At 46.3% G+C, this 14688-nt stretch overlaps 1 protein-coding gene across 9 annotated transcripts; it reads right to left on the reverse strand.

Annotated features, from left to right (window-relative positions):
• Window positions 1-1200: 1200 nt before the first annotated feature.
• pex10 (peroxisomal biogenesis factor 10) lies at window positions 1201-14462 on the reverse strand. Of its 9 annotated transcripts, none has more exons than XM_034218454.1 (7): window positions 14162-14462; window positions 12665-12802; window positions 11966-12363; window positions 10689-10855; window positions 8086-8224; window positions 1595-1674; window positions 1201-1454 (listed from the first exon to the last, which is right to left on the reverse strand). In XM_034218454.1, the coding sequence occupies exons 1-6, from the start codon at window positions 14271-14273 to the stop codon at window positions 1606-1608; spliced, it is 1023 nt and encodes a 340-aa protein (XP_034074345.1). In that variant the 5' UTR covers window positions 14274-14462; the 3' UTR covers window positions 1201-1454; window positions 1595-1605. The 9 variants fall into 9 exon arrangements, with proteins under 9 accessions (XP_034074345.1, XP_034074341.1, XP_034074340.1 ...); XM_034218450.1 differs by having other exon boundaries at window positions 10644-10855; XM_034218449.1 differs by having other exon boundaries at window positions 1201-1524; window positions 10644-10855.
• Window positions 14463-14688: the final 226 nt, after the last annotated feature.

Genomic DNA, 14688 nt, shown 5'->3' on the forward strand with positions numbered 1-14688 from the left:
CTTTGCCCTTGTGACAGTTCGTCGGTGGTGAAGTGATTCGAGTGATGGAAGGGGACTGCAGGTGATTTTTGATGCTTTATTGACGATACGTTGAAGTTTATTCCGGGAGAGGTTGTCTGAACTGCTGTACCAGACTGTGATGGATGATGTGAGGATGCTTTGGATGATGGCTGTGTAGAACTGGATTAGGAGATGTTTCCTCACTCTGTATTTCTTGAGCTGCCGCAGAAAGAATAGCCTTTGGTTGGCTTTTTTGTATATGTGGTCTGTGTTGGTCTTCCATTTGAGGTTATTACTTATGTGAGTGCCAAGAAATTTGAGTGATTCTGTGGTGGAAATGAGTTTGCCAGAGATAGATAGAGGTGATTTGGGCTGTGGCTTTCGCCTGAAGTCGATGATTATTTCTTGGGTTTTTGCTGTGTTAAGTAGGAGGTTGTTTTCTGAGCACCAGGTGACTGCTTGATGGATCTGAGTGAGGTATTGTGTTTCATTATTATTTGAGATGAGTCCTGTTATTGTTGTGTCATCTGCGTATTTATATATGTTGATTTGAAGACAAATCTTTAAAAAATGTGACTTTTTTGTGACACCTGATGCAGAACTACAAAGCAAATTCAGGGCTCACACACCGACTCACAGCCTCGCCGCGTCCCGCCGTCTCAGGGAGGAGAAATCGGCGGAGCTGCAGCTGAGAAAAGATTGAGTCTTGAGACTTAACGTGACGGCTCCACGGATTGGTCCATTTGGACGTCACAGAACCCAGGAAGCAACCAATGGAAAAAGAGAAATGTCCAACGAGGCGTTCTGGGGCAGCACAGACAGGTCTTCTCTGTGTTAGAGTTTTACTCGCTACAGGGTGTACTTTGAGGGTTTGTGACTCTGCAGACCGTTTACATGCAGAGCAAGCTACATAACACACAAGGGGATGGGTGATAACCGGAAAAGCATGACATGGGACCTTTAAATAGAGTAATGCTCATCTCAGTTGACCTGCATTCTGATCTTTATGCATCTGTAGTTTTGTGACCGCATCTTTCGACACGGCTTGTATTATACAACAGTCAAGCTTTTATAGCAAAAGAAGAAGACTAAAAACATCTGTGAATGTTAAGATAATAAATACCGTAGGGCAACTACATCTTAAATCAAAAACATGTCCGTCTTACCCTAATTAAAAACCTCATGAGCAATAGCAACATATTTGACCCATATTTTATTCCAATCAAAGGTTTTTAATGAATTAAAAGGTTATATTTACACGATTTCGACTGATACAATCAATAATGTTATTCTCAATCAGCTACTTCTGTGGAAAATAAACAAAAGAGGCAGTTCATAAAAAAAAAATAATAATAATAAGCTAAAGGTTTATACTTAAAGAACTGCAGAATGTTGGCACAAAGTTCTGTTGTGTCTCCACGTGTTCCTGAGAGGGTTAACACGCATCAGTGCACCAGTCTGTGTGCTAGCTGCAGTTCCTCAGGTGCACCAGTCTGTGTGCTAGCTGCAGTTCCTCAGGTGCACCAGTCTGTGTGCTAGCTGCAGTTCCTCAGGTGCACCAGTCTGTGTGCTAGCTGCAGTTCCTCAGGTGCACCAGTCTGTGTGCTAGCTGCAGTTCCTCAGGTACACCAGTCTGTGGGGCTCGAACTTCTCCCGACACAGGGGGCACTCCGCCTGTGGGAGGGAGAAACAACACTCAGTGTGTAGAGAGGGACAGTGTGTAGAGAGGGACAGTGTGTAGAGAGAGGGACAGTGTGTAGAGAGGGACAGTGTGTAGAGAGGGACAGTGTGTAGAGAGGGACAGTGTGTAGAGAGAGGGACAGTGTGTAGAGAGGGACAGTGTGTAGAGAGGGACAGTGTGTAGAGAGGGACAGTGTGTAGAGAGAGGGACAGTGTGTAGAGAGGGGACAGTGTGGAGAGAGAGGGGACCAGTGTGTGAGAGAGGAGGGACAGGTGTAGAGAGGGACAGTTGGTGTAGTGAGAGAGAGGGACAGTGTGTAGAGAGGGACAGTGTGTAGAGAGGGACAGTGTGTAGAGAGAGGGACAGTGTGTAGAGAGAGGGACAGTGTGTAGAGAGAGGGACAGTGCGTAGAGAGAGGGACAGTGTGTAGAGAGGGACAGTGCGTAGAGAGGGACAGTGCGTAGAGAGGGACAGTGCGTAGAGAGGGACAGTGCGTAGAGAGGGACAAGGACATGCGTAGAGGAGGGACAGTGCGTAGAGAGGACAGGGACAGTGCGTAGAGAGGGACAGTGCGTAGAGAGGGACAGTGCGTAGAGAGGGACAGTGCGTAGAGAGGGACAGTGCGTAGAGAGGGACAGGGACAGCGCGTAGAGAGGGACAGTGCGTAGAGAGGGACAGTGCGTAGAGAGGGACAGTGTAGAGAGAGGGACAGTGCGTAGAGAGGGACAGTGCGTAGAGAGGGACAGTGCGTAGAGAGGGACAGTGCGTAGAGAGGGACAGTGCAGAGAGAGGGACAGTGTAGAGAGAGGGACAGTGCGTAGAGAGGGACAGTGCGTAGAGAGAGGGACAGTGTGTAGAGAGAGGGACAGTGCGTAGAGAGAGGGACAGTGCGTAGAGAGGGACAGTGCGTAGAGAGGGACAGTGCGTAGAGAGGGACAGTGCGTAGAGAGGGACAGTGCGTAGAGAGGGACAGTGCAGAGAGAGGGACAGTGCAGAGAGAGGGACAGTGCGTAGAGAGGGACAGTGCGTAGAGAGGGACAGTGCAGAGAGAGGGACAGTGCAGAGAGAGGGACAGTGCAGAGAGAGGGACAGTGCGTAGAGAGGGACAGTGCGTAGAGAGGGACAGTGCGTAGAGAGGGACAGTGCGTAGAGAGGGACAGTGCGTAGAGAGGGACAGTGCAGTAGAGAGGGACAGTGCTAGAGAGAGGGACAGTGCGTAGAGAGGGACAGTGGTTAGAGAGAGGGACAGTGCGTAGAGAGGGACAGTGCGTAGAGAGAGGGACAGTGCGTAGAGAGGGACAGTGCAGTAGAGAGGGACAGTGCAGAGAGAGGGACAGTGCAGTAGAGAGGGACAGTGCGTAGAGAGGGACAGTTGCAGTAGAGAGGGACAGTGCAGAGAGAGGGACAGTGCAGTAGAGAGGGACAGTGCGTAGAGAGGGACAGTGCGTAGAGAGGGACAGTGCGTAGAGAGGGACAGTGCGTAGAGAGGGACAGTGTAGAGAGGGACAGTGCGTAGAGAGGGGACAGTGCGTAGAGAGGGACAGTGCGTAGAGAGGGACAGTGCGTAGAGAGGGACAGTGCGTAGAGAGGGACAGTGCAGAGAGAGGGACAGTGCAGAGAGGGACAGTGCAGAGAGGGACAGTGCGTAGAGAGGGACAGTGCGTAGAGAGGGACAGTGCGTAGAGAGGGACAGTGCGTAGAGAGGGACAGTGGGTAGAGAGGGACAGTGCAGAGAGAGGGACAGTGCAGAGAGAGGGACAGTGGGTAGAGAGGGACAGTGTAGAGAGAGGGACAGTGCGTAGAGAGGGACAGTGCGTAGAGAGGGACAGTGCGTAGAGAGGGACAGTGCAGAGAGAGGGACAGTGCAGAGAGAGGGACAGTGCGTAGAGAGGGACAGTGCGTAGAGAGGGACAGTGCGTAGAGAGAGGGACAGTGCGTAGAGAGGGACAGGGACAGTGCGTAGAGAGGGACAGTGGGTAGAGAGGGACAGTGCAGAGAGAGGGACAGTGCAGAGAGAGGGACAGTGTAGAGAGAGGGACAGTGCGTAGAGAGGGACAGTGCAGAGAGAGGGACAGTGCGTAGAGAGGGACAGTGCGTAGAGAGGGACAGTGTAGAGAGAGGGACAGTGCGTAGACAGGGACAGTGCGTAGACAGGGACAGTGTAGAGAGAGGGACAGTGCGTAGAGCGGGACAGGGGACAGTGCGTTAGAGAGGGACAGTAGAGAGGGACAGTGTGTAGAGAGGGACAGGGACAGTGCGTAGAGAGGGACAGTGCGTAGAGAGGGACAGTGTGTAGAGAGGGACAGGGACAGTGCGTAGAGAGGGACAGTGTGTAGAGAGGGACAGTGCAGAGAGAGGGACAGTGCAGAGAGAGGGACAGTGGGTAGAGAGGGACAGTGCAGAGAGAGGGACAGGGACAGTGCGTAGAGAGGGACAGTGGGTAGAGAGGGACAGTGCAGAGAGAGGGACAGTGCAGAGAGAGGGACAGTGGGTAGAGAGGGACAGTGTAGAGAGAGGGACAGTGCGTAGAGAGGGACAGTGCGTAGAGAGGGACAGTGCGTAGAGAGGGACAGTGCAGAGAGAGGGACAGTGCAGAGAGAGGGACAGTGCGTAGAGAGGGACAGTGCGTAGAGAGGGACAGTGCGTAGAGAGGGACAGTGCGTAGAGAGGGACAGTGCGTAGAGAGGGACAGTGGGTAGAGAGGGACAGTGCAGAGAGAGGGACAGTGCAGAGAGAGGGACAGTGTAGAGAGAGGGACAGTGCGTAGAGAGGGACAGTGCAGAGAGAGGGACAGTGCGTAGAGAGGGACAGTGCGTAGAGAGGGACAGTGTAGAGAGAGGGACAGTGCGTAGACAGGGACAGTGCGTAGACAGGGACAGTGTAGAGAGAGGGACAGTGCGTAGAGAGGGACAGGGACAGTGCGTAGAGAGGGACAGTGCGTAGAGAGGGACAGTGCGTAGAGAGGGACAGTGTGTAGAGAGGGACAGGGACAGTGCGTAGAGAGGGGACAGTGCGTAGAGAGGGACAGTGTGTAGAGAGGGACAGGGACAGTGTGTAGAGAGGGACAGGGACAGTGCGTAGAGAGGGACAGTGCGTAGAGAGGGACAGTGCGTAGAGAGGGACAGTGCGTAGAGAGGGACAGTGTGTAGAGAGGGACAGGGACAGTGCGTAGAGAGGGACAGTGCGTAGAGAGGGACAGTGCGTAGAGAGGGACAGTGTGTAGAGAGGGACAGTGTGTAGAGAGGGACAGGGACAGTGCGTAGAGAGGGACAGTGTGTAGAGAGGGACAGTGTGTAGAGAGGGACAGGGACAGTGTGTAGAGAGGGACAGGGACAGTGTGTAGAGAGGGACAGGGACAGTGTGTAGAGAGGGACAGTGCGTAGAGAGGGACAGTGTGTAGAGAGGGACAGTGTGTAGAGAGGGACAGGGACAGTGTGTAGAGAGGGACAGTGTGTAGAGAGGGACAGGGACAGTGTAGAGAGAGGGACAGTGCGTAGAGAGGGACAGCGCGTAGTCCCTTAAACAGAGCTTCATTAGCAGCTGTGCACACAGTGGGCAGTCTCTAGAATAAAGAGCACATTTTCCTGACGGTTAAAAATGAAAGCTTTAACCAGTGGATGGTGTGCCCCCCATCAGTACATCAGATGACCCTACCAGAGCCCCCGGCAACCCTCCACCACCCCACTTCCTGCGCAACACGCATCACAAATGAGTTTTTTAACCTTCATATATTTGGTGTAGTTTTAATCAATGCCAAGTCAACTTCAACCCGCCATTTGTATTTTGTATAATAAACTGACATTTATTTCACTTAAGGTTTTATCTTGAATTATCTGAAGACAAACAAAGGCAGAGTGATTTAGAGTGCAATGAAGCTCTGAGTCATTTGGACTGTGCCACATGCCAGTAACCTAAAGCATTGTTATGAGAAGCATCAAATGTTGTATTGTAAGATTTTGATATCACGATGGGCTAGATCATTGTTTCTTATTTGGCTGAACACAAACGGCAGCTTGTGGAGAGCACATTAACCAGAAAACAGACATCTTTCATCTGAAAGTTTGGGCACTTGCTAATTCAGAGGTTTGTTGATCTTAGTGAGTGTTGGCTGAAGACTGACAGAACATAAGCATGATGTGATGTTTTCAACATGGCTCTGTGCTCTGGTTAGAAGAAAGACAGATGTTCCTTTTAACTGCTAGAAAGCGCTGTTAAATATGTTAGGGTTTTAATGGCTCTTCTGTTTGAGGCTTCCTGTCTTAATGTGTTTTTGGATTACATTTAGTTATTGTTTTAAACTAAGAGAGGAAGTGCTTTGGATTGCCTCTGACTTTTGGGGGCATTTATAGACCACTTAATGTCAATGATTAAAGGGGGAAGTGTGGCACTTTCTGCTGCTGCCCGGCAGTTTCAGTGTTACCCTGATCAGAGGGGGTGTGGCCACGCAGGGTGACAAAGTGTGGTGTCCTCATTGGACTTCATTAAAAAAGGAATCTCAACAATACATGAAAAAGGAAGCTCTGCTTATCTAACCTAAACAAGACAGAGCTGCTCTTCCTCCAGGTAAGGACCCTTCCATCCATGACCTTTCATCAGCACCTCTGTAGAGTCAGACTGCAAAGGATTCTGGGTGTGACCCTGGACGACCAGCTGAACTTCCCTTCTAACATCACTGCTACAACCCACTCCTATAGATGCACTCTACAACATCAGGAGGATACATCTACTGACTGAGAAGGTGACCTACTGTATGTTTTGGTCCAGGCTCCTGTCATCTCACTGTCACAGCTCTGGACTTCCTGCATCCCACCTCTGCAGCTAATTCAGAATGCAGGAGCCCGACCGGTTTGAACCCTTCCCAGAATTCTCCCACACTACCCCCCTCCTCCGCTGCCTGAACCCACTTCAAGGCACTGGTGCTGGCCTACCGTGCTGTGAGGGGATCCGGTCTTCCTTCATCCAGGACATGGTTAAACCAAACACTCCAGCACGTGCACTTCACTCTGCAACAGCCAATCGAGCCCCTCAGCTATAAAACACACCTGTCTACTATCTTGCTCCAAAATGGTAGAACGAGCTACCCATTGTTACCGGGGCAACAGAAAGTCTACAAATCTTCCATCGCAAACTGAAAAGCCAGCTGTTTCGACTGCACCTTGGCCGATAAACACAAATCTCACTTCAGTTTGAAGCACTTAGCTTTTAGGCATGTTGAAAATGATCATCTTAATTGGTTGTGGATCAAAGTGTCAGCTAATTGAAGTGAGTCAAAAAAGTTAGCGTTCAATGCATCGTCAAGAAAGCTTGAAATGTGATCCCTTTCAAAGTAATGTGCTTGTTTCGTGCTTCTCACACTTGTCAGTGCACTCTGATAACAAGATGACACATGAAAACCTCTGCGTACCTTGTGATACATTTTTTGGGGGCAGAATATTTAATAGAGTTGGACAGAAAGCGCCGGATACAAGCGGCCGAGATGGGTTTTCTCCGCAGGGTGGCTGGTGTCTCTCTTAGGGATAAGGTGAGAAGTTCGGTCATCAGGGAGGGACTCGGAGTTGAACCGCTCCTCCTTCGCGTCGAAAGGAGCCAGTTGAGGTGGTTCGGGCACCTAGTTAGGATGCCACCTGGGCGCCTCCCTAGGGAGGTGTTCCAGGCACTTCCAGCTGGGAAGAGACCGAGGGGTAGACCTAGGACCAGGTGGAGGGATTATATCTCTTCGCTGGCCTGGGAGCGCCTTGGGATCCCCCAGTCAGAGCTGGTTGATGTCGCCAGGGAAAAGAAAGTTTGGGGCTCTCTGCTGGAACTGCTACCCCCGCGACCCGACCACGGATAAGCGGGAGAAGATGGATGGATGGATGGACAGTAAGCTCTTTAAATAACACTCTTGTCTTTCCATTCATGGCAGGAGGCTGCGCTCCATCAGGACCAACACCTCTCTCCACCTGAACACTTTCTTCCCCTCATCAACCAGGCCCGGCCCCCCCCACCGACTACTGTCCAGCCCAGAATAACATTACACTAATGCACATCATACTGCGAGTACTGAATACTGTAAATCCTGCACAACCCTTTTAACAAGTTGCACACTAACTCTTTTAAAACTTGCATCGCTTTCTATTTTGTTCATAGTATTTGTCCTAATTCATTTTACTGTACTCAGTTCCTTACATATTTATATTTTGTGTAAATATGGTCCTTAATTTTCAAATAGTTACAATAGTCTTTGAAATAGCTTTTATAATAGTACTTTATTTTGCTCCTGTCTTTAAAAAAATAAACCATATTCTTCTATTTTTGTCTTTGTATGCATCATTTACAGCAAAGCAAACTCCTGGTGAGTGAACCTACTTGGTAATAAGCTTCTATTCTGAGATGTGCTTGAGAGTGGGTGTGCTGCAGCTGACCTTGGTGTTGCACCACTCTGTAATGCACTCCCAGCAGAAGAGGTGTCCGCAGGGCGTGCAGGTGGAGTGTCTGCGCTCCTCCAGGCAGAGCATACAGCTGGCCCCCTGGGGCCCCCCCCCGCTGTGTGTGTGCTGAGGACTGCAGACAAAAAGTTCAGCATCAGACTTTTTACAATTTTGACTGCAGCACAACACTTCTATATAAAGTTCAATTCTAAAAGAAATACTTCACCCCCCAGATATTTTTTTAAATCAATAATACACCCAATGAATTCTTGAAGAAAAAGTTTCGTGTTTTGTCTTCAAGAATTCACGGTAGCCTGGGTGAGGCGCTGATACACACATGGTGATTCTAAGGGAGTACAATCAGCATTCTCAATCGTATTAATAGTTCACTTAAGACCTAAAGAAATTGTGTAACTAAATTCTTTCAACTAAATGTTACCATACTATCAATTAGTTGACATGGGAAGATATGTGGAATTATGACAAGAATATATCCATATGTGCCAAATCCAAAGCAATCCAGTTTAGAATACAAGACGGGATACAAATATCCCCTAATCAGGCACAGTTTCAGCTCCTCACCGTCCCCTTTATGTCAACCATGTAGAACCAAAGTAGGTACCGTGACTCATCACCTGTAAACTGCACAATACCCGTCTACAATATTAGATCCAATGGATCTAACCCACATTTAGATATGGTGTGGCCAGGGTTGGGTTGTAACGGAATACATGTAACAGCATTACGTAATCAGAATACAAAAATCAAGTAACTGTATTCAGCTCGCGTTACATTTGAAAAACGAGTAATCTGATTACAGTTACTTTCGTAAACCTGAAGTGAATACATTTTGGATTACTTATTGGAATTATTGGTGGAAAGATTTCCTCACAACATTTAATATTCATTACTAAAGGTACAGCCGAATCATCACAGCCCACAAAACCTATTACCGCCGCAGATGGACCAAAAAAGGGAGCGTTTGAAAAAAAAGGGGCGGGTCCGCTCAGTGAAACAATAACAGCGAAACATGGAGGAACAAAAGTCTGCGTTTAAATCGTGTGTGTGTGTGTGTGTGTAGAGGTGTGTGTGGTTAAAACACATCAGCCACACCGCTCTTTAGCCTTTCTAATGATTCTGAAGGTAAACACAGTGAAGGCGGTGCGTGAAAGGCACTGCGTGCTCGTCTTCTCAGAGGCTGAGTTAACCCTCCCGCTGCCTCCTGGCGCTGCAGAGATTTCATGAAGTGAAGGAGGTTTTCCTTCTATAAAACAGCTGCGGGCAGCAGATACTGTGAGAGTCACGGACATGAATTCATAGATCAAGGCAGACTGGTGCACACACTCTCCTGTTTTGCCAATCCGGTGCTTAAACATATATAGCTCGACTACACCCCTGGCCGTAATGTCCTTAAAATGAAGTCCGAGTTCGACATTTTAATTCATGTCCTGCCAACACTGTCAGGACAGAAGGCGACACGCTCGTTCTAAGCCGTGTCCCTCACTCCTCACATCCCAAGCTGCATCCCCAGAAAGTGTATTATGTTGTTACATCGTTTCAGATGTGATGTTTCAGTTGTGCTCTTTATAAACCATTAAAACAGTAAAAACACGTTCAGTTTCCTTTTGCTTTGTGTCTCCTGTAGGCTACACCAAAACATACCCATCTGTGATGGAAAAAGAAAGTCATCCAAAAGTAATCTGATTACGTTACTTTTTTAAGACGCGTAACTGGAACTGTATTCAGATTACTTTCAGAGCCATTCAGTAATCAGTAACGGATTACATTTACAAAGCAACCCTCCCAACCCTGTGTCTTTGATCTTAGGTTTGCTACGTAGAAATCTAACGACTGCTGCTAGTAAATGATGGTATTACATGACATGTACTTACAACACATGTCACCACATGTGTTGTAAGTCTCATGTGACTTACACACACTGTGGGTAATCCCCACAGGAGCAAAGTGGGGCGAGGTGTCTTGCCCAGGGACACAACCACATGCTGACTGCAGCAGGGATTGAACCAGTGCTCCACTGATCCGAAGACCAGCACACCAAACCATTGAGCCACAGCCGCACATTATATGATGTACTTCTTTTTTTGCTGGTAAAAACATATTACTACCCTATTATGCTCTTTGGGGCTTTCCCTTTCCTTTCACAACAGAGCCAGCTAACCAATCAGAGCAGACTAGGCTCTGGACACCTTTTGAACCTTAAAGCATGGAGACGTAGTAGTCACCGTAGAGACACTACATACTAATATGAAGGTGAACAGAATATGTTTCCTTTAAAGTCATATTTGAGTTAGTTCCCTTGAGAAAGATCAGATATGTATTTGTCATGTGTTGGTTGTGTCATTACAGAGTTTGTAGAAATGAAGGAAAGTCAATAAATATATTGTTTATAAGAAAACAAACAACAATTGCCAGAACTGTGCTGCAGGAAATATGAACAACTATTGGCCAGGTTTGATTGGTTTGAAGAAGAACTCTAAGTAAGTAACAACACATGTCACTGAAAGATGAGCCTTCAGATTAAGGATGAGTACTTTGAATGCAGGTTTAGAGAGTGTGTGTTCTCTGGCAGTGTGCACCTGAGGTTCCTGTGGAGCTGCCACTCCTGCCGGGCTCTCTGCTTCTTCCTGTAGTTGTTGAGCTGCAGACTCACAGTGATGAGGAGCTGCAGCAGGGACAGGGCCCCCAGGAGCCTGTAGCTGCTCCTGATGGTGCCGTCATCGCCCTGGAGCCCCGCCACACGCAGCTATACACACACAAACACACACCCTTAGTGGTGACCTCGTCATGCACTTAACTCAAAAGCCCAAACAATCCAAAAAACATTTACAGTCCAGCCCCTTGTGACTGTAATTACTAATGAACACATAGTGGCGGTAGCAAACACATGACCTCTGATATACAAAGTACTCAGATCTTTTACTCAGGTAAAACTAGAATCAAAATATACTCAAAGCATAGATTAAAAGAGCTTCTTATGTAGTATGACCAATTTCAGTCTCATGTTTTATTATTGTATTACAATTATTGATGCAATAATGTGTCACTTCAATGTGAACCTGGTAAAGGTGGAGCTCATTCTAATAACTAAATACTGTTGGTCGATAATACATTATATAATAGAATGATATAACCTTAGTGGATTCACAATGTGTATTAATATCCTCAATATGCCAAGCAACTCATCTTGTAAAATACATTAGTGGATTAGAAAGTACAATATTGGTATAAAGTAGCATCATTCAAAAAATACTCAACTGAAGTACAAGTACCTCAAATATGTACTTAGTAGAGGCAGAAGAAGAACTTGGATCTTTTACTAAATGAAAATGAATAATACTACAATGTAGAAATACTCACAAGAAAAAAGACCTGCATTCATTACTTTACTGAAGTAAACTTACTAAAGTTTTAGCAGAACGGTCATTTTGGGAAACATTACTGGTGATCTATTCATGTGGTCATTATTTACATTTTGCAGTTAATAAAAATGGAGCTAAATTACTTTGTGACTTTTTACAGGAGATCTTAATCCATATAAGTACATCATAATTCATTGGTTGATTTATATGTTGTATAAGCAGTAACACATGTTGTCAGATACATGTAGTGGCATTAAGTACAATTTTGATTCCAAAATGTAATATAGTAGAAGTATAAAGTATTGTATAATACCTAAAACGTTCAGTACATACTTAATTACATTCCAGCGCTGGATGTTTGGTTGAGAGAGTGAGAGTATGAATGCAGACATAGGGCCTTCTCGTGGATCAGAATTTTACAAAATAAAAAAACATGCTTCTACTTGGTCTAATATGTGCTATAAATGACATGTAAAGAAATCTACATGACGTACATATGTGATGGCAGCCGCCCTCTTGGACAGGTGGTAGAAGGAGCCGCTGAGGTAGAACAGAGCCACATGGAGGCGCTGCAGCAGGGTGAGAGCCTGCCGGAGGACAGACACAGCCGGGAGGCAGGCCCTCCTCTGGGGCTCCGGCAGCAGCCCCACCCCCCTCTGCACCCCCCTCCTCAGCCAGGCCTCCAGGCTCCAGGACCGGGACGCTGCCTGCCGCTGCCTCGCCCCCCCGCCTTCCAGCTCGTTCTCCAGGCTCACCAGCACCTTCTCCAGCAGGTAAGGGAAGAAGGAGTGGAGGAGGACAAAGAGGCTCCGCCTGGCCCGGGAGGGGACCCGGTGTTTAGTGGGGTCCACCTGGACCATGTGGACGTACTCCTCGCCCAGGGTCTGGTAACCTGGGGGGGAGAAGGACAATCACAAGACAACTAACTATCAGAATGAGAAAACCTCTAATGGTCCCAGAGGGGAAATGACATCGTTACAGCAAAAGAGCTGCAAACACATTCATTAAGAGGAGGCATGCATAACATAGAAGAATTACAAGTTACAAAAAGACATATCCAGGTGGACCACAAAGAGTACCAGTAGCAGTATTCAAATAAGAGAAGCATGTACACAGCAGTGTGATAGCAGTTCTCACAGATGAGTTACAATAACACATTTGTTAAACATAGTAAAGTGAGCTTTCTTAATGACCTGACAATGTGGTTAAACCGTAGTATGCCAGGTCTGACAGCAGCTCGATCTCTCTCCTCCAGTCCAGCCATCGCTTGGATCCTACAGGAAGTGAACACACTTGAAACCTGAGACCCTCCTGAAGTGCTGAAAGTACAGCTACACAGATAGACATTTAAACAAACACGTGCTCAATCAACACTTTTGATTGTGATAATAACCAGTTGGTATTTGTTATAAGCGTCAGACTGAGCAGAAAGTGTCTGTCACACACTGATGTAGTATGTTCAAACTAACCCAACAGAACATGTTATATATTACTGTGCTTGACCCGGTAGACAGAGTGCATGATACATATCACATTTGACTCTTCACTCCTAAATGAATAAGTTCACCAAACACGAGGTGGACCGCAGGAGCCCTGCCAGCATCAACATGTGACACTTTCAACCTAACCCCGGAGCATTAGAGAATATACAGGGGCTGTGTGTGTACCACTTAGGACTGTATTAGTATGGGCGGGACAGCAGTTTTCTCTACTTGATAAAGTGAAGTAAACTAGCTAAAACTCTCGACTACATGTATTTGAAAAGATGAGTTACTTGTTACTTTTGCAGGTTCATATTATTAATAGAACATTTAAATGGACTAATGACATTTGATGTACTATTATGAGTGGAGATATCTGGCAGTATAAAAAGTCAGTAAAGTTATCTCATTCTTTACAAATTGCTAAATTAACACATTAATGCTTCACTTATTATGATCTACTGATATCATATATTATTCCAAAAATAAGTGACCAAATAAATGACTCTTTCTCAGCGGAGCCACTGAAAATGGTTGATTTGAACATGGAGCAGGAAAATAAGGTCTGCATATGAAACAAATCCAATAGTAGCTTACTAGCTTCTACACGCTGAAGCAACTCAAATCTCTCCCCAGCGAAACACCTCGACAGTTAAATGCCATTTTACATTTCATTACTATACGATACAGTATCTATTATCATTATAGTATTACTATTTCGGCGATTAGATACAATATAAATTATATTTGATGCAACTTTAGTTACATTTCCATGACTTTTCCAAAAACTTTGGGAAAAATATTGTTTTCCAAAACTTTTCCAGGGCCTGGAATTAGCTTTTTAAATTTCCATGACTTTTCCAGGTTTTTAATGACCGTACGAACCCTGTTAAGTATATTTAACTTGCTTATAATTGTGTAATTATATTTAATTAACATTGTTAATGAATGTATTTTACTTGTAACATATTTCTAGTGTGGTTTTACTACTTTTACTTCTTCCAACTCTACCTTCTGCATGAAGCCCGGTGCGATTCAGACTCTTAATCAACCCAGAACAAGAAGCTTTTAGAACAATATAACTTTAAATATATATATATATATATATGTTGGCTCATTATTTCACCAAACACAAGGTTGACAGCAGCAGCCTGAACACATTTGAAACTGTTCACCTAGTGAAAAGAAGCCTTTATTAAACGCTCTCACCAGCCAGAGTCTGGAAGGCTTCGTTGGCGGTGTTCCTCAGGGAGCTCTGGTAGTACTCGTCCTTCTGACTGGAGCGGATCAGGTGGGACTGGTTAGCCGGAGCGAGCGGCATGGTGAGCTCACAGCCGACCACAGAGAGCTAATGTCGTTGTGACAGCAGGCGGACCGTCCGGTGAAACACAAGCCTGGTCCCTGTGTTGTGCATTGTCGGAATATGCATTAATATTTCATAAGTGTCACCAATTCATGGAACGAAAGGAGCTAAAGTCAGTACCGTTGAAAGAGGAAATAAAACGGAAGTTGAGAAACAGAACACAGTCCCATAACCCGAGCCATCACGCACAGCGCCACTCTCTGGCCGGGGAAGGAACTACACGCGCACTCACAGCTGAGCCATGACTGTATATAAAGAGCTGAGCCAATGAGGTGAGTTTGGCTGACAAAACAACAGGTTTGGGGGGTAACGGATTATATGTAACGGGATTACATAATCAGGATACAAAAAAAGTTACTTTATTTCCTTAAAG

Source organism: Gymnodraco acuticeps, unplaced genomic scaffold (assembly GCF_902827175.1).
Source record: "Gymnodraco acuticeps unplaced genomic scaffold, fGymAcu1.1, whole genome shotgun sequence".
NCBI lineage: Eukaryota > Metazoa > Chordata > Actinopteri > Perciformes > Bathydraconidae > Gymnodraco > Gymnodraco acuticeps.

Excerpts from the sequence above, each read along its gene's own strand:
- pex10 (XM_034218450.1), bottom strand. The coding sequence starts at position 14,273 with ATGCCGCTCGCTCCGGCTAACCAGTCCCACCTGATCCGCTCCAGTCAG. Across the intron at positions 12,803-14,161 it reads AGCCTTCCAGACTCTGGCTG|CTGTACTTTCAGCACTTCAG; the intron begins GTGAGAGCGTTT and ends CTATCTGTGTAG. Across the intron at positions 12,364-12,664 it reads CGGTTTAACCACATTGTCAG|GTTACCAGACCCTGGGCGAG; the intron begins GTCATTAAGAAA and ends TCTCCCCCCCAG.